Source organism: Paramacrobiotus metropolitanus, unplaced genomic scaffold (genome assembly GCF_019649055.1).
Source record: "Paramacrobiotus metropolitanus isolate TYO unplaced genomic scaffold, Prichtersi_v1.0 Parri_scaffold0000016, whole genome shotgun sequence".
NCBI classification, from domain to species: Eukaryota; Metazoa; Tardigrada; class Eutardigrada; order Parachela; family Macrobiotidae; genus Paramacrobiotus; species Paramacrobiotus metropolitanus.
In genome coordinates, this window is record NW_026570236.1 from 702,542 (window position 1) to 722,756 (window position 20,215).

General features: G+C 42.4%; 3 protein-coding genes across 3 annotated transcripts; 2 read left to right on the plus strand and 1 right to left on the minus strand.

The window, feature by feature from the left end:
• Window positions 1-828: 828 nt before the first annotated feature.
• LOC129585374 (endoplasmic reticulum junction formation protein lunapark-B-like) lies at window positions 829-3,817 on the plus strand. Its single transcript, XM_055478028.1, has 4 exons — window positions 829-1,214; window positions 1,414-1,655; window positions 2,250-2,773; window positions 3,097-3,817. Exons 1-4 carry the CDS (start codon window positions 1,188-1,190, stop codon window positions 3,504-3,506), a joined length of 1,203 nt encoding a protein of 400 aa, XP_055334003.1. The 5' UTR covers window positions 829-1,187; the 3' UTR covers window positions 3,507-3,817.
• Window positions 3,818-5,451: 1,634 nt separating this feature from the next.
• LOC129585415 (transmembrane protease serine 9-like) lies at window positions 5,452-6,792 on the minus strand. Its single transcript, XM_055478079.1, has 3 exons — window positions 6,553-6,792; window positions 6,041-6,485; window positions 5,452-5,801 (listed from the first exon to the last, which is right to left on the minus strand). The coding sequence occupies exons 1-3, from the start codon at window positions 6,790-6,792 to the stop codon at window positions 5,452-5,454; spliced, it is 1,035 nt and encodes a 344-aa protein (XP_055334054.1).
• Window positions 6,793-7,894: 1,102 nt separating this feature from the next.
• Window positions 7,895-19,206, plus strand: LOC129585373 (uncharacterized). The gene is made up of 3 exons (XM_055478027.1): window positions 7,895-8,468; window positions 17,202-17,715; window positions 17,809-19,206. Exons 2-3 carry the CDS (start codon window positions 17,218-17,220, stop codon window positions 19,078-19,080), a joined length of 1,770 nt encoding a protein of 589 aa, XP_055334002.1. The 5' UTR covers window positions 7,895-8,468; window positions 17,202-17,217; the 3' UTR covers window positions 19,081-19,206.
• Window positions 19,207-20,215: the final 1,009 nt, after the last annotated feature.

Sequence of the window (20,215 nt, forward strand, 5' to 3'; positions counted from 1 at the left end):
GTGATGCAGTACCATGCAGTTATAATGATAATACTATATCTATATAACTTTAAAAAACAACGCATAGCCTGTCGTGTATACAGCACACTGCATATAAAATTGGTATTCGCTAAAAGTTGGCGTAAAAAACTTAACATCAATTAGCGCTCTCATTCATAAAGTAGATGAAACATTGAAATTTAAAAGGAATCTTTATGATTAACAGTGTTCGGTTTTTATACGAATGCTTTCGCAGAGGTGATCAGTAGTTACCGTAGCGGCTCGTGGACCGGAAGTGAAATTGTCAGGGTATGTACAGAGCGAATAGTCCCAAAAACCAGCAACATGTACCGGGTAAGGATACTTCAAGTGGAAACGTATACACTAAAATAATATTGCCAAGGTTATAAGTCCTTGATTAATTATTTATATACGTATGGTAATTATAATAATTATGACGACTATTTTCATTATTGTATCAATTCCGACAATTCGTACGTGTACCGAGTACATAATTTGGTAATTATACGCCCGCTCAAGTCCCCAACGGATTCGCTCACCTGAATTGTAAAATTGATTGATACGTTCAATAATGTAGTAGTGTTACGTAACCTGAACACGCGAAAGGTATTGTTGTAATCAGAGCGGAAAATTTTATCAAAATCTTGTGTGGAAGTAAGTAATCGTACTGTAAGTACTGTACGGGCGGGTTTTTTGGGTTTGAATCAGCATGCACCGCGTGCGGCGGTTACTTAATAGTGCACAATCAGTGTCAGAATGGCGTGACTCAGTCATGAGCTCAGCAGATGCGGATTATACTCCGCATCTGCTCAGCTCCTGCCTCGCGGTAAATCCCCTCTGACTGCAGCTTCGGAAACAGATGTGAAATCTGTTCCAAAATCAAAAATGCAGCGTTGCTCCTCTTCATTTTTGTATCGTCTTGTTTCAGATTTATTAATGATAAGCATATTTCCCCGTGTAAATGTTTTTATAACCTTATTAAAGTCTGCCTGAATGGGACGTGCTTGAAATTATTTGGATTTATTAATCAGTAATTTGTAATTGTATGGACCGAATTCTTACTATCGACGCTTGTCTATGATCCGGTCTTCCTTTTCAGCATTGCGTGTTGGTGGAATTTCCGATATATGGTTTATCTCATCTCTTCGAATCCTTTTGTTCTCACTGTATTGCCTTGAGATCTCAAAATGGGAGTATTGTTGTCAAAATTCAGGGTACGTGAACCTCAAAATCATGAAAAGCGCCTACTATAGACTATAGTTATTGCAGTAACTCTGTAACGAGGTACCTGAATATCGTTATTGTTTGCTTGATTTGAAGATTTGAGGCTCTTTTGCTTGATAGTTACACTTACTTTTAGGAAGCTCTCTTTGCTCCTTTTGTATTGTATAATGATAACTTAGTTATTTTCAGAAAGCGAAGACCGAAGAGACTGCTGAAGAAAAATTGGCAAAAATTGAATCTCAGATCAAAAGCCTGGACGAAATTATCCAGCAGGATCGGCAACGGGAGAAACGCATCTGGGCTAGTTTCCTCTTTATCACGGGATTCCTCTACGTTACCGTTGCGGGTATTCTCCATTTCTTTGTTCTGGAGCGCAGCACAATAATCGATTATGCGAAATTGGTTCTCATTTGGATCACGCCAGTCTTTCTGTGAGTGATGCGAAGAATATTGGAGCTGTGTGGTTTCTGCAGCTTTCTTGCGTTTGGCTTGCGCAGTCTTGGAGGGCTTTTGGTAGTGCATTATGCTCATAAATATTTATATAATGATTGTACGAATACCGTAGTTAACATACAGTCGTATATAATAATTTAACGTATAATTTTCTAAGATGTGCTTTAATTTTGTGCTGTGCTGATGTGCTAAGATGTTCTTAAATTTTCCCTACTCGGGTAGTTTTTCCGGGAAGTTGCAGAAATAGTTAGTTGAGAATCTGGTAAAATTGTAGAATTTAAATGCGAGAGGTGAGGTAAATTGAAATACGAGTGATTAGATTAGTAGAGTTACTAATTAATTATTAACGTGCACCACTGCACATGGTTGATTTGTTATTCTTGTGAGTGTTAGAACAGTTATGATACATGGGCTTGAAGCTAATAATATTTCGTTTGTGGTCTCCGCGTTTGTGTAGTCGTTTGGTTGTTCTGTGTGGCAGACGCACTTGATTGTCGTGTGAAAATAATAACCGATAATTCCAGAGCATGTGCGAGGTGAAAAGATAAATTCCAGTTGTTGTTTTTTTGCAGCATTTATTTCCTCCAAAGATGGATCCCCTGGTATTTTGAGCGTCGGATTCTAGTGAAAAAAGAGAAACTAATCAAATTCCGTCAAGATAAGAAGAAGATCCTGGATCACGTGCGAGACAATGAGCCGTACAATAAAGCCAAAGCCATTCTGGAGAAATACGATCCGCTTTCCGTCACACCACGGGGCTCCACTCAGGCCGTGCCTTCCCATCCCCAGGTCCGTTCGGGCAGCAATGTGAGCCTGACGAAAATGCCTGTGACACCGTTTCCCCCCACCGCAGCACCGGGTCCACGCCCTCCTTTACCCCAGCCGCGACCAGGCGCCAATAATTTTTACCCGCCGCCATATGCGCAAAATCGGGATTTGGTCTATGGCCGACCGCCACAGATCAAGCACCGCACCACCATGGATCGTATGCTGGATTTTCTCGTTAAGGATGGCCCGGAGAACCGTATGGCGTTGATATGCCGGAATTGTGGGGCGCATAATGGGTTGGTTATGCTGGATGAATTTGATTATACAGGTAAAAAATACTGTAATTAAAAACACGTTTTTCTTCACTGCGAGAATGTACTAGCTAGCAGTAAAGATAAAATTGATGTGTTAGTAAAATGATGCGAGTTAACACACTCCAAATTTGATTGTGTTGAATTTCTGATTAACATTGTTTGCACCGATTGGTTGCCGATTTTTGGTTGTTGTTTGATTTTTCTTTGGCTACGTTTTATGCCACAGTGGCTCTTTTCTTTAAATACCAGTACACTGTGACTGTTGTACACAACTTTTTTAGCTTCTTTTCTGGCGAAAAGTGTTTTATTTTGTGAAAATAGTTTTTGCCCGTTTTAGGATTTAAATGTTTCGAGTGCCACATGCCGAATCCGTCTCGTAAGCCTCGTCCGATTGTTTCGCGACCGAGCATAAGCGCGGAAGGACAGCGCAGCGGATCCTTTCCTCTAACCGGCTCATTGGACAACCAGTCCGAGTCGTCCAGCTCATCAGAGGAAGAAGACGAGACCACCGCTACCCGCATCGCGGAAGAAGAAACACCGGTGCATCAGGCCACCGTCAAATCAGCGGCGACCATTGTCCAGCATGAAGATATACCGCGCGTTTCCGTGGCGGCTGTGGATCCGAGTTTAGAGGAAAGTGATACGGGCAGTGAGAGCGATGTGGAGGAGGAGGATTCACCGCCCGACAGCTCACCGACGGCGGCACCGTTGCCGGTGGAAGCCGAGCGTCCCGCCGTTGTGGCCTGATTGGAATTGTGCTTCCGCTTCGTAGTTAATATGTAGTTGTGCTCAAAGTGTGGTTGGGAATTGGTAGAGGCTATCTAGTCGTTTTTGTCTCAAGATATCAGCGGGATTGTTTTTGGGAATTGGCTTGAGACCCTCCTTAATGTTAAGTATTTCAGTGACAGTTTGCTTTGTTGAATAATCGCTTCCAGCGTTTCTCACTATTTGCATTGCATATCTGCTCAGCAGATTTGCTATTGTGTCATCGACAGTTTCTAAATTAAAGATTGTTCATTGGAATCAAATTTGTATCTAAGCGATAAATGGAATTTGCCTTTAAATAAATTATTCAAAAATGTGTATCGCTTGTCATGATAGGACAGGGGCCACAGGGCTATGCCTTTGCAGATTTTGGAGATAGTCGTATCAAAGGTTCGTTAATATTATTAGTTGTACAGTAGTTCCAAGTCACCGACTAAATCCTTGTCTGACCCGAAATGGCAATTGGCGCTGTACAGTAATAAATGTCTGTAATTTGCCGCGGTTTTTAACGTCAAAAGTAGAAAAAATTTTAAATTTAAAGTGCTGCAATGAGCGATTTTCCTTCGCCCTTGCAAGTACAGTAATACTCGTACTTATCGAATAGACATACAATCATACAGATTCATACTGTATTGTACCGGCATTTCGCAGTATCGTACCGCTTTCCGGCTTACCGGGTTAGTGCATCATACTGTATTTACTTATCGTAAATTTGTACTGTTGTACAGATGTTCTGAATGTTCTTTTGCGGTATATTTTTGTTTTGAATTAACCCATATTGCACAAGTGCACACGCGAATTTCAAATTTCTTTGCGTATGATAATTTGCATTAAAAATCGTTTTCATTAGTACATCTGTCTGTGCGAATTTTTTAACAAAAATTCGTCAGTAATTCTGATCGGGCTTTATAAAAAGATCGGTCGTAAAGAAACAATGTTTCCGCCGTTACTCATTGTCGCCGGCATTATAATACTCATGGGTCGCTCCGTGCACCCCGATATTCCGGTCAAGGCACTCGGTCACTGGATGTCTGCGTCCGCGCAACACCAGAGCACAGGGTCCACTTCAATTTCCATGAAATACCGCTCGGTCGCTTATTGAATTTCCGGCGCTTTCGAATTCCCTTGGACTATACGTCTGAAAACTGAAATACCGCTATTCAATAAACTTCTCGAAAGGTAAAATCCAAAAAATTGACCAGGTTCTAATCGAACCATCAATAATCAAAGAAAGGTTGATTCGGTGATCGAGACAGAAAAGGCATAAATATACATCAACAGCAATCTACAATAAATTTTGCAACAGCTGTTGTTTACATTTACCGTACTGTGTAGTGCGCCATTGCCTGGTTATGCTTATGTGTGAGCTGCAAATAATTTGAAAATTTTAGTTTTTACAAACCCGGTGATTAATTTCTTGCGTAAAGCCGTAAAGGTGAAGGTACAGGTACACGTAGCACGAGTACGGAATATCTGTACATATAGATATACTATTATCTGTATTTGTACTTCTGTACCTACTGGGTAGATATGATATTCAGAATAAATTATATGACGTGTGATGCAGGCGCTCGGACAACAGCGAAACTGTGATAGAAGTATACTTACAGTTATACGAGTACGTATACATAAGTACTTGCTGCAACAGGCTGACAAGTCTTCATTCAATTTCAGTAGGGCGGCGCAAAATTAGATCCATTAAAAACACAATATTCTATGTACAGTTCTGAACAATTTAATGTATAGATATGTTGATTGATTACTGTTTTGTTAGTCCATTATTATTTTTAAGAGAATAATTTGATCGAGCAGTTTCGGCGTACTCTGTACGTGTTCTCCATAATTATGCAAAAAGAAGCTGGAAACAAAATTTTGTGTCTCGTTTGGGGATTTATGGAAAGGTCACACAGTCAACAATGCGCAGTGTTCAAACCATGATAGAGACATCACCAAGAGGAGCCGTGTTGAAGATCCATGCTAAATTCGGAGCGACTGCGGTAAAGAAGCTGGGATAGCCGAAACCACATCCGTCGAGGGCTGAAATAATCCCCCCCAGATACTGAGTTCCGGTTTTGTGATCATAGCAGGTCAGAGGCCCGCCGCTGTCACCGAAACATATCCCTTCGCCGGCGACGCCACCCGCACAGATAACAATGTTGAAGTCAGTATCAGTTTTCGATTCTGGATCTATTTGAAGACACGCTTCTTTTGGAGCGATGATCTGTTGGACGTACTTAAGAGGAACATAAGAGCGCGGTGGATCAGGAATTGTGTAATCTGTTAAACAACCAATAATTATTTTGTTGGCCCGACTCGCCAATATTTTGCACATCAACCCGAGCGTTAACTGAATACCAGTGGGCAAATTCACATTCAGGGTACAATCGTTGTACAGATATAATTATATCGACAGGCTACGGTAGCCATTTAACTTGGTAGATTTACGAAGCATTATAAAATAAATACTAAGTATAAATAATATAAGAGCGTACGACCTAAATTTTAACTTGACTTACTGAAGTCTATTATAGATTCCATCCCAAATCCGGATGCAACGCATCTATCTCCAGGTTGGGGAACTTTTTGTGTTAAGCACATTTTACAAGCACAAGCACTGTGCAAACGAAAATCAATAGGCTCCGACAGTATTAATACCGCAACGTCGTGGTTGAGTGTTGTTATGTTGTATTCCGGGTGGACAAAGGTCTCCTTTACAGCATATTCGCGGGAGCAATTTTCGACGACCGATGAATAAAAATAGGTTCGATTGGGAGCCGACGATACCGCCTGGGTGCCAATGTTAACGGTCCAGGTGACCTCAGACGCATTATAGCCGCCATCAACGGTAATACTTTCAGGAATGGTCACACAGTGGGCAGCGGTGACGATTGTCTGCGCTCCGATAATAACACCACTGCAAAGGCCTCCATCAATATTGGGCGATCTGACTCGAATTGATGCCTGATAAATAAATGGATTTTTTGTAACGGATTAGGAACAACAAGAAAGCGCGTCATAGTGCAATTACCTGCCAACAAAGTGACGCACTTCCATTGGGAGCTTCAAATCCACCCACAATCCTACCCTGCGTCTGCGGTATACTGCTTAAACGCGCCAGGTAGGCTTTGAAAGCAGCCTGCTGACTTGCGAACACCTGCACTGCCGACTGCGAGCTGGAATTTTTGGATCTGTTTCTCGGAGGAAACCTTGGTGGTTTTTCTAACGGCGCAAATATTTTCGGGTCAATGTTGGCGATTCCACATTTCATTTCTTGCACACAAGCAGAATGGGAATCCAGATACACTGCCGACAGCGTGTCATTTCTGCCGCATGATGAAGTTTGGATGGCTGAAAGAAATTCGTGGAAAAAATTGTAACAATGGCATATGCAAGGGATGGCTTGAATCAAAGGTTATTCTACTTATTTACCATGGCAGCAGACAGCGTCACCATATTGAAAGTCATTGCAATCTCGGGAAACGGAAGCTGTCAGATTGGCCTTTCGACACACATCAATGGCACTTCGCGCAAGGCAGAAACCGGCTATGTGAGCGTTCTTTTTGGGATAATCCGGGAAGCATTTCGGACCGATGACCTCAGACACCGCATAAGGCTTAGGAGAATAAGAAAGTTCCTGTGGGTACGGCGGAGCCTTGTGCGAGTAATCACGCGTATTGTTATCCAAATAATTTATTCCTTTCTGGCGATATGCCGTTCCGTATCCTTCGTACCTGCCGTTAGAAGTCTATTTTACCATAATGGCGCTTGCGTTGTCACCGTTTAACATAAAATAATGACGAAACTTTAACGTCATAGACTTATAAACTCATAATATTATTATAACTGGTTAACATAATGAACACTATAATAAAATCGCTTGTTACTTGAATGAATTCTGGTAAGTGTTCCCGTTATTTCTATTTTCGTATCCGACAACGTATGGCTGCTTATACGGGGAACGATTAGTATAATTCCCCGTGGTTTTGTATGGATATCCATAATTGTTGGGAAGAAATGGCCCATATATGCTCGCACCACTGTCTGGCCGTTCGTACGCATTCGCTTGGCCAGCATTAAACGATATCACCAGAAAAAGTGCCGCAAATGGAATTTTCATAATTATCATATAGGCTGGAATATTTGTTTAACACACAGATCGGAACATAAGCGTTTACAGGGGGTTGTATCAATAGAACACCGGTACAGATACATGTAAAATTAACTGAGCGCCTTGAACGGCAAAATTATGTAAAGCAGGTGTTATGTTTAAACGCTTACATAACAGCAGTTGAGAGGGACTTACGCCCTCGTCCCAGCAGCTCAGACGCAGTGCAGTGGCTTTCACGCTTGGATCGTATATACCTGATCGCAGGTATTACGATCCGCCCTTCCGCTATCTTCCGCCAACGGCATCGCGCCGTACCTTTTCAGCGATTGCGTGAGGCTTACGTAGCGGCGTATGGTAGAGCAGCGTTAGCGCAGGTATATTGTGAGCTATAGATTGTCAGTTGGTGATTATGAGTTTTGGTGAGATGTTATGTTTTCGGTTTTATGATAAAAAGTCCCTTTTTATCCTTGTCTCGCTCCCGTTTCCGGTAGATCGGCACTAGAGAGTCTCCCACGCAGAGAGGAGGACTCTCAGATGGTAGCAGTCTAAGATCCGTGGTTACCTGTTTTCTGAGTTACTTTTCAGATCTATCGGACAGCACCGTTTTCCCGTTTGCCATCAGGAGGACGCGGAAACTCGGCGCACACCCTACACCCCGTATCCCGTAGAGCCAGCATTGGACTACAGGGATAGCAGCGTATCAGCGTGCCCAGCGACTTCGCGGTGGAGATTTGGACTTGCTTCTGGATCTCTTCGTCTGTGCACCTTCTCAAGCGTTTCCTGCGTAGAAGTTTCGGATCCTAAGGATCGTCAGGCTCATTCTCGTTCGGAAAAGGGTAAGTGATTGTGGCGTATATGGTTTTCGAGGCTTATCGTTGCATTATGTTGATTTAACGCTGTATGTGATATTAGGCTTATTTTCTCGCTAATTTTACAGTATAATTAGGCTGAATTTCTTTGAGAAATTAGGCTCAATTTTTAAAGGTTTGTAACCCTCGAGATTCAGGCTTTTCTTCCGCATATTTTTGCATAACTCTCAAGCGCATTAACCTCTGTCCAGGCTTGTTTTTCCGTGATCTTACAGATAGCAGACGCTACAGACAATAGGCGCAGTTCGGTTACCTACCTGGGTAATTGCAAGCTGAATAGAATTCCTTAGATTTCTCTCGCAGATTAGGCTTTTGTGAGTTTTAAATGCAGAATTAATATCTCCGCTTTAAACTGTTTACCTATAGTAAACGTTTATCGTTTAATGCCAGGTATTACGAAATTTCTTTCCTTGAAATTGACTACGCTTATGATAATACGATGGAAACTATAAAAGCTTTTCTTTCTCCGCGTAGTATTGTAAAAAAACCAGAACAGCAAGCTGAAGATTTGCAAGCTAAAAATGCTCAAAAACCTAAACAGTCCGCGAAAACTAAAGGTGCACCTGTTGCCGCTAAATCAACAGCTGCACCGACGCATAATGTAAACACACGGCTTAATCAGCGTACTCGAGCTCATAACCCGCAGCTACCGCAAATACCGCAATCGTCAGCAAAAGAACCACAGCCGGTTGCTACTCTCCCGGCAGAAAAAGCTTTCGCGCGCAGTAGCAAAATGCAGCGTTCACCATCGCTTATTAATGCCGCTTCACAGGTCGATAACGCTCCAGAACAGGAGGAAAGTAGGCCGCATTCGCAGCTTAGCGGTGTATCCCAGTTTGACAGTATTCCGCTTTCAAGTGACAGTCGTCATTCTCATTCAGACTCTGATATGTCGTTATCGGAAAATGCGCTTACTTTTATTGAAAAAGATCAAGGCTTATTGGCTGATCAAGAATTGCTTAATTTTGATGTTGATGAAACGCTTAGCGGTAATAACGCTATTAATCAGCAGACACCGCCTGCTGATAACAGCCAGCCTAATACAGCTAATTTTCATACTCCAGGCGAATTAAATGACGCTCAGAATGAAATCATCAATTTACGCCGCGTTAATTCATCGCTTGAGAAAAAGCTCATACATACTGTACATGAAGCGAAAAATGAAATTGCGCAATTGCGACAGTTTATAACTGAAGCAGTTGAAGCCCGCGATACGGCTCAAAGTCAAGCTGCTGATTTATTGCAACAGCGTAATGAGGCTTTCACTGTAATCGCGACAAAGGAAGAATTTGAGAAAAAGCGCATAATTATATACGCGATTTAAAAAGGCGAATTGCTGATCACGATGATGTGGTTAAGCAATACAAGGAAGTTAAGCAAGAGCTGTATGAAAAGCTACAAATTACAGAGCATATGGCACAGGAATATAAGGCTAAATTAATTACATGCGAAGGCGAATTAAATAAGGCACTTGAACGTCAACGCAAATTGTTGGAAGAGCAAAGCTTAAATGTGACTACTGTACGAAAGGCTAATGAAACCGCTGATTATTACAAAGAACAATCAACCCGTTTAGAAGGCGCTTGTGTTAATTTAGAAGCTAAGGTGGAATTGGCAGAAAAGGCGAATCAAGATCAGCATTATGAACTGCAGGCGCTCAGGGCTCAACACAGTCATCCTGTCGCTACAAAGGCTATCAGTATTCAGACTGATAATATGTTTCCAGCTATCCAGGCTTTCATCCCGCCCGCACCACCCTCACGTTCTTTTCCGATGATGCGCGATAATGGCAACATGCCATCGGCTCAGTGCAGTGTACTTCCGGGATTGTCTGGCAGTGCACCTGCACCGGCTATCACTGTATCAGATCTTACGCAAGCTTTAAAGGCAAATAAAAAGTCAGCAGATTTTAAAGCAAAATTCAAAGGCGATAAGAACGAAGTTGAAGGCTTTTTGGAATTATTTGATCTTAACGCTAAATATGGTCATTGGGATGAAGACGAAAAGGTCAGCCGCTTCTTTAACGCTTTAGAAGGCGATGCAGCTTCATGGTTCAAGGTCGCGATTGTAGGCCCGAATAAACCACAAACTTTCTCCCAGTGGAGATCGGCTTTTCTGGATCGGTATTCCGATCCAGAAAAGGCTACAATGCGCTTAACGAGTTGTCAAGCCGCAAAATCAAAGTCGGTAAAGAAACGCTTGACGAGTATTATCAGGCTATGATCGCTTTACGCGCTCGTGCAGGCGTGACAGACGACGCTCATTTTTTGACGTATCTGATGAAAGGCTTAGATTCGCATCACACTTTAAGGCAAAATATGATTATTATGAAGCCAGCTACACCGGCAGAATTTTTGAAAAATGCGCGATACCTTGAAGCTACTTATAAAGATGATGAGGATTTCGCTTATGGCAATCAAGCCCAGGCATCACAAGCTAAACCGCTTTCATATGCACAAGCAGCAGCTAATAATGGAAATAAAGCTAATAATTTTAAGCGCAATAAGCAATTCAAACCGCACTTCAATAAAGGCAATATTCAGCAGAATAATAACGCGACTAACCCTCCCCACGCTCAAGCGCCGGCAAATAATAATAATCAGGTACAAAATAATACAGCTTATAATACGGCTAATCAAAGTGTACGCCGTCCAGGCATCGCTTACTGCGCAAACTGTGATGTCGAAGGTCATTCACGTCAAGCTTGCAGATATGAAGGCATTCCTCAAAAGCAAAATCCAGTGTGGTGCAAGTTTCACTGGCCCACCACAGGTGAAAGGCGTACTTTGAAAGAATTCACAGAATGGAAAGCTAATCGCAGTAATACCAGCAGTCCTTCAGGCAGGACTACAGGCGCATCGACCCCTTCTGGTGGTCCCAGCTTAGGCGGTCCTTCGCCGGCCCGGCAGCGTACTCCGTCCGGTGCCAGCGTTAATTCACAGTTTGATACGGCTTCAGAATACAGTGAAGGCGAAACCTCAGCGTTAAACAGCTCTTCCAGCGAATCTTTAAACGATTAAGGGGCGCATACTCCGGCTATGCAACCCCCTTCCCACCGTCTCCGCCGGATAAGGTTGAGAAGGAATGCATAATTCAAAGCGCGGGAATATATGGCTACATAATACGCAATTGTACATGTAATCTCTCACAAGCTCATACAGATAAGCAAAATTTCCGCGTAAATTATAATGAACCATTTAAGGCAAAAATGCTTAATCACGACGCTTATGTAAATAATATTCCGGTAAAAATTGTAATTGATACAGGCGCTGAAACAAGCTTTATATCTGAACAGTTTTGTAAGAAAAATAATTTAAGCACGCTTCCTATTAAAAAGCCTTTTCATATACGCGGTATCGGCGGTGTGTGCGCATTTTGTGTTACACACTACTGCAACGCTTCAATAACAATTAGTAATTGTACGCTTAATCATTCTATGTTTGTAAAGCCCGCACGAGATGGTATTCATGTTTTATTAGGCCAGGACTTTTTAAGTCAGGCTAATTATGAAGTTAAGGCGAATAAAATAATTAATTTTCATGTATTACAGGAAAAGCTTGTAAATTGTAATGTAACTAGTCTGGGCGAAGTGCAGTCGGCCGCTGCAGTTCCGCCGTCACAGGCTTTTTCCGCTACAAATTTTACGGGTGTACCTGTATCAAATATGCGCGCATCACGTAAAACGCCTTCTGCAGAGGCTCATGTCGAAAATGTTGTTTATAAGAACCATACTCGTACAGCACAAGCTATAAATGCAAAAACACAAGCTGCAATGACGCCTTTTCCCATACCAGTGGCACCTACGGTAGCCACTGGTGAAGGCAAAAATAAATCATCCGCTTCTAATTCTAAGCTTTTCCCCGTACCAGTGGCACCTAGCGATGCCACTGGTACGTCTACCGCTAAAAAGTCGCGCAAACAAATGCATCGTGAGACAGCAGCGTTAATGGAGTACAAGAATTATGTTTCTACCTTAATGAATACTTTAAAAAAGTTTAAGGAATTAATGGCTGAACTCAATCAGGCTTATAATGATGCTGTTAAAATCGATAACATTGAAGCTATTAAAAAGGCGAGCCAAGAACGCGCTGATGCTGAACTTGATTTGGTAAGGCGATTAGAAATCTATGAAGAATGGCGACAGGCTATTAATAAAGCGATTAAGCTACATTACGGTAAATCTGCACGCGGAATGAATAAACCAATATGCGACTACGCAGAATCGATAGGCGAAGCAAGGCGATACCTGAAAGAAGTTTATGCGAAAATTAAAACTAAGGAAAAACTACAAGTAACCGCTCGTAGACCGCCTATGAATATTGTTAAAGTAGTGCGATTTCATGAAACGCTTGAATTTCCTACTGTATCAGTACGCTATTTTAGAAAAGATGATGAGCTGCCGCCGCTGCGGCATAATCCACATTCAGCTCCTAAACGCTCTTGTTTACCGCTAAATAAGCCATTAAAAAAGCCGTATAATTTACCGCTTTGGGAAAACAATTCGGCTAAAGAAGAACAAGTATGGGCAGATTTTGACCGCGTTAATAAAAGCTTTACAGAAAATGCAGATAAAATTCGAAAGCAATTGCAAAAATCAGCTAAAGTGCGTGTATGTATTGCAGATCAAGAAACAAAAGCTACGCAAACAGAAGGCGCTAATTATCTCATTGTAGAAACACCAGAAGGCGATATCCCGCTTGTAACTAACAGCGAGAACTATTTCGAAGATCAAGGTGATATAACTGAATTATTTCAGTCAATAGGCGACAAGCTTAATGAAAACGAATTATTCGCTAATAACCCGCTTAAAAATGAAGAATTATCAGCTGAAGAGCAACCATTTGCAAATAAGCCAGAATGCGAAGAAATTAGCGAAAAAGATAAAGAAAGATTCAGGCTCAAAATGGTGAAAGTGTATGCAGCTGATAACTACACAATTGTACCTGGAACATCTTGGGTGTCGGCTTATGCACACAAAAAAGCTAATTTGCGTACACCGCAATTTATATTTTCACCTAATCCAGCTTTATACAGCGAAGGTAGATTACTACCGCTTCAGGGCTTAGTCGAACCAAAAAATTTTCAGTTTGATATTTGCGTGTCTAATTATTCCGCTCATAAGCGTACAATAAAGAAAGGTACATGGTTAGGCGTTATCGAAACGTATGAAGAAGTTGAGCCAGATAAAACCGCTTTAACCGCTACTGCAGCTAATTATACGCCAGAAGAAGAAGCTGAAATTTGGGAAGCAATACGCGAATTTAAAATATCGGCTGACTTATCAGAAGCTGATCGTAAGCGCATCGATAATCTATTGTTTGAATTCGCTGACCTGTTGCCAACAAAATCGCGACCGTTTGGCAATGTAGATGCCTCGATAAAGCATACAATAGACACAGGCGATGCACCGGCGATAAAATCTCTACCGCACCGCACAAGTTGGCGCGGTAGACAGCTTATCCAAGATCATGTGGAGGAAATGTTAAAGCTTGGCATCATTAGGCCATCGACCTCTAACTGGAGTTTTCCAGTTGTCTTGGCTTCAAAGAAAAATCCTGACGGCTCAATCGGTACACGCTTTTGCGTTAATTATATACGCTTAAATAACATCACAAAAAAGAATAACTATCCGCTTCCTAAGCCAGATGAACTTCTGGATACGGCTTCTGGTAATAAGCTTTATTGCAGCTTTGATTGCGAAAAAGGCTTTTGGCAGATCCCTATGGATCCTACTAGCATCGAAAAAACAGCTTTTGTCACACCAGACGGCCTGTTCGAATTTCTTCGAATGCCGTTCGGCGTGTGCAACGGCCCCGCGACTTTTCAAGCCGCAATGGACCGTACGCTTTCAAAGCTCCGTAAATTAGGAATATTCGCTTATTTAGACGATTTAATCGTCGCAGCTAAAAATATGGAAGAATTATTGTTTAAATTACGGCTTTTATTTGAAGCTTTACGCGCATCAGGCTTTACGCTAAAACCGGCTAAATGTCATATCGCTAAACCAGTTCTTCATTTTTTGGGACATGTAATATCAGAATCAGGCATCCATACCGATCCCGAAAAAATTACAGCTATTAAAAATTTCCCACAGCCTAAAACAGAAAAGCAATTACGCTCATTTTTAGGCTTAGCGAATTATTATCGCAAATTTGTACAAAATTATGCCCCGATTACTGAAAATCTTTACGCGCTTCTTAAAAATGTTAACGATATTACCGACTGGAATGAGGCTTGTGATAAGGAATTTGAGGCTATTAAAACAGCGCTAATAAATGCTCCAGTCTTGGCGAAATTCGATCCAGAAAAACCTACGCTAATAGAATGTGACGCTAGTACAATAGGGATCGGCGCCATATTAAGCCAAGATGGTCATCCTGTTGCTTACGCGAGCCGCTTATTAACTACAGCTGAACGTAAATACGCGCCTACTGAACTTGAATGTTTAGCAGTTGTTTACGCTGTCCGTAAATTCCGCTATTACATAGATTATATGCCGTTCACCGTAAAAACCGATCATCAGGCGTTAGTCAATTTACTGCGCTCAACCTCGAATCGCGAAGGGATGAATCCCAGGCTTGTACGATGGGCTTTACAATTAGGCGCGTACGATATGACAATCGTATACAGGCCAGGAAAATATGCTCATAATGCAGATGCATTAAGCCGCGCACCTGTCGACCCGGCTGTACCGGAAGAGGATTTTGACATCCATTTCAGTACACCTACAGTACGCGTAATCAGCATACCAGAAGCGCCAAACAGCTCTGTACGCGATGCAGAAGAACAAAATTATATTTTTCTGCGTAACGAACAGCTTAGTGACCCGGCGTTAGAGAAAATCATATTGGCCATAGAAGACGCTGATAAATCACAATATCCGCTTCAACGTCCCGCTAATTTCGAACTATGGAATAATGTGTTATACCGTACAGGCGAAATTAATGATCGGCATACAAGGCGTTTTGTCGTACCAAAACATTGGCGTTATGATATTCTCAAAGCTATGCACGACTCACCAGCCGGCGGTCACCTTGGCCGCGAAAAGACGCTATCGCACATTTGTGTACGCTATTATTGGGACGACATGTTTCGCGAGATTAAACGCTATTGTCGTCGTTGCTTAAAATGTCAGCTTCGTAAAGTACCGCGAAAACCGCTCCCAGGAAAGCTACAACAAATTGAAATAGGCGAACCATGGTTCCGGTTACAGCTTGATTTTAAAGGCCCGTTAAAGCTAAGTAACAATAAAAATAAATACATAATTGTGGCTATTGACCAGCTTACTAAATTCGTAATTGCAAAGGCTGTACCTGACGACTCTGCTAGAGTTGCCGCTGATTTTCTGCTTAATGAAGTTATACTTCCATACGGCGCACCGCATGAAATAAATACAGATCGCGGTACACACTTTATGTGTAGTACAATAGAGACTGTATCTAAGCTTACTAAATTCGATCACCATTTTGGAACCGCTTATCATCCTGTAGGAAGAGGCTTAATAGAAAGGCAAATGCAGTGGATAGGTGACTGTTTATCAATTTTCGCTCAAAAACATACCGCTGAGAAATGGGATGAATTTTTGCCTTATGTTGTTGCCGCTTATAATCGTACAAAGCATAAAACCACAAGACAATCACCGTATTATATGCTTTTTGGCCGCGAACAAACGCTTCCAGGCGATACGATCACAAAAACAAATCTTCCAGAAAATTACGCTGATATCGAAGATTATTTAGATAGTCTTCAATGGCGTTTAAAAGAGGCGCATGAAATCGCTCGGTCTCTTGCTAGCGACGACTTCCTTAAAAAAGCTGAACGCTTTAATAAGCGCCGCGTTGAACCTGATTTTTGCACTGGCGATTATGTAATGTTACGCTTACCTATTCCTAAAACAGGCAGCGAAACGCTTAAAGATAAATACGAAGGCCCATTCGAAATAATGGAATTTTCGTATCCTAATACAGTTATTATTAGGCGCTTACGCGATCGCAAAGAAGAGCAAATTGTTAACGTAGAACGGCTTAAACATTATCATCCAGAAGATGACCAGCTTAAACCGCGATTAATATTTAAATTTCCACCTAAAAATAAGCAGCTTGATAATGAAAGTGAAATAACCCCGCTTACATCTGTTGATAATAGTACGAGTACATCTGCTAATAACAGCGTCAATAACACTCAGCAAGACCACGCTCAGCTACAGGCTAATAATCTGCAAAATAGTACTGTAGATTTACCGCTTAACTCTGATAATAATAATTCCGGCGAAATTAACGCTGAACAGAATGCAAAAAAGCGAAGAACGCGTAAACATCCGCCTAATGACTTGTTATCTAAACAGCTTGATGAATTCTTTGATGGCGAAGATCCAAAGTTACAGGAGACGCTTAATAAATCACGCTATCCTAAGCGAACACGCAAACGTCGTTTTACACTGTGATTTACGCAAATAGTCGCTTAATTACAGTTAACAAACGATATCTTAGATGGTAGCTACAAGCTTATAATTGAATGCTAAATAAGGCTAAATTAATACAGGTAATTATGCAGTAGTTACGGCTTAAAATGTTTATTTCGCATTACCGTCTCAGATGGTAGCTAAAATGAACTGTAATACAGCTTTTAAACCGCGTAATGTTGGTTGAATTATGCTTAAAGTTATCATGCTAATAATTCCGCTTTTATCTTGTTCTGCAGAATATCGCGTAAGAACATGGCGTTCTCCGGCTTATACAATCCCGACAGCTGTTTTCCTTGCAAGATCAACTTAAACAACCGCGTATGTGTCGGCTGCCTTATGAAAGGACGAGCGGAAATCGAAGATCGCGTCTACGCGTTGTACTCGGAGGCAGTATGCGGAAACTCAGAGGCTTTACTCGGCTTGAAGCATATGGGTCTGTGGAATTATGCGATGAATAACCAGCAATACCACCGCGGGATCGCTCAGGCTATTCAGCATTTCAAGGCGAAAAACGAACCCGGCTGGCAAATGGTTGAAGCGATCGCGATTCCGTCTATCCAGTCAACTCCATCTACCGCGAATAAAGCGCTTCTTCCTCATCCGCCTAATGAATTACGCCGCGCACAGTTGAAGTACGCTGACGAAACCGAAGAGAACATCAGCGACTGGAAATCTGTCCCGCTTAAGCCGTCGTTCCAGAAAGCTTCTTCTGACGACTGGACGCGAAATGCAGATCGCCCATTGGGAACAGTATGTATTGAAAATAAACCGCGTATTGATCAAACGCTTGTTCTTTTAAAAACACAACCGGCTAGTTATAACTCTGAACGCTTAAATTTGCAGAACATGGCTAACCACAGTCAAAGCGATGACCAGCGTCAGCGAGGCGATCAGCGCCAGTTCACCGAATATCGCCAGCCTACAGATCAGCGTGCAGATCGGCGTTCAGAACAGCGAACTACTCAGCAGAATACGCGCACTGGACAGTCTTCCGCTACCAGATGGGAGCCATTCCCTCAGCGTATGAACGCTATGGACCAGGCTGAAAGGATTTTTAAGCATCTCGGCTTATCCAATGCAGCTAAGACGCATGGAAGTCTAGCGATCACCTGTGAAATGTTCGTTAACCGCTTATACGCGGATGAAGTTAATATGGAGAAAGCGATGCAGGATGTGAATTATTACACGGATAAGCCTAAACCTGAAGACACACAGCTGATGTATAACGCTTTTCGCGCGAATGGTATGGAATCAGCTCTCAGCTTGGATACATTCTCCAACAAAATTAACACCATCGACTATGAACGGCTGAGCCAGTTTAAGTATTTCGGCAAAACTTCCCATTTGGCGCACCTTTTCCAGTTTATCTCCGCGAAAGCTAATCCAGCTCTGATGTTGTATGCCGCGAAATGTACCGTGCATCTGATGGACATCTACCGCGATTTGAAGGCTCGCCGAAAGGCTAATTTTAATGACCCAGCGATTAAGGCTCAGTACGATGAATTGTTTCGCTTGATGTTTGCCGCCATGTGTGGACATGCTTACAGCCATTCCCAGTTGGAAAAGCGAATGAAAATGAAAGAAAATGCTGACCATCCGCTGAAGACAGTAATTACCGCGCTTGGACCGCTCACCAATGAGCAACTGCAGCTTGAAATGTTGGAAAGTGCACGCGCACGCGGAATGGCAAATAAGGCTACAAAAGGCTTAGCGACCTTGGTTGAAAAGCCCCAGGACGCTTATCAGTACTGGACTTCAATCCTGCGACAGCGTATGGAGACTAAGGCTTCCAAGATCACTCTTGGCAAACGCTCCCTGACGTCTCCGGAAGGCTCATCCGGATCCCCACATTTGCCACCAGGCGAACCGCTGGTTAAGCGTATGTACGTGTCTACGGATGAAGCAGCTAATGAAGCGACACTGGTGGATAAGCTGGGTAATTTGAATTTTACCGCTTCCCATATGCGTGATATCGAAAATGGAGGCGAAACTGATCAGAAAGCTGAAGGCGAAAAACTGGCTACAGATATCAAAACGGAAGGCGATAAAACTCCGAACGCTTTAAACGCTGATATCACTGATGATGAGACGAGCGAGAAGGATAAATCGGATTAAAGGCGAAAATTCATGGGATTAAGGACGAATTCATGTGGATCATCCTTGGAATGGATTAACCTTCATTTTCCTGTTTTGCTCACCCGGAATGACCAAAGTAACATGTGATGTTTTTGTTTAACTAACTCATTTCGATGGATCTTATTTTTCTTAGCATTTGTTTAGAATTTCCTTTTATTGTAAGGCAAATGGTATACTTGCGCTAACTTTGCGATAAAGTTGTCCGCTTAATTGCAGCATTCGTAAAAGTATACAGCTCCGCGTAACCCGCTTATTGTCTCTATTTTTGCGAATTTAGGTAAACGCTTATAGTGACTTCGGTCAGCTGCAGGCTTATACGCAGTGAAGAGACCATGCAGTCACGGGAATCCATTTCCGCGCTTCGGTTTTGCGGCAGTATCGTGAAACTGCGGCGTGATGCGGATTCTCCCACTTGCACACTCATGCATATCGCTGGTATCGGCACCGGGGGTGCCAGGCTCTCGGAGGACCTCGAGTCCCCACCAGTGGCATGAGAGGGACTTACGCCCTCGTCCCAGCAGCTCAGACGCAGTGCAGTGGCTTTCACGCTTGGATCGTATATACCTGATCGCAGGTATTACGATCCGCCCTTCCGCTATCTTCCGCCAACGGCATCGCGCCGTACCTTTTCAGCGATTGCGTGAGGCTTACGTAGCGGCGTATGGTAGAGCAGCGTTAGCGCAGGTATATTGTGAGCTATAGATTGTCAGTTGGTGATTATGAGTTTTGGTGAGATGTTATGTTTTCGGTTTTATGATAAAAAGTCCCTTTTTATCCTTGTCTCGCTCCCGTTTCCGGTAGATCGGCACTAGAGAGTCTCCCACGCAGAGAGGAGGACTCTCAGACAGTGTGTTTCTCCATTACTGGCTTCTATGATTCGTCACGTTCATCTCTAAAAAAGGGCCAGCAACTTTCTAGATTCTTATGATAGTTAAAATTAAAGCCTTAACGGTTGCATCACTCACTGTTCAACTTAATCTGTACAATTAAATTTGTGATTGCATAATTTTAATGAGATCCGCTCCAATTTTTAAAAGTAGGCTTTGGGACTTTGGGAGCTGTGGCCGAAAGGAGTGGCATACACAAGTAACAATGCGTTTCCTATGATGTATAA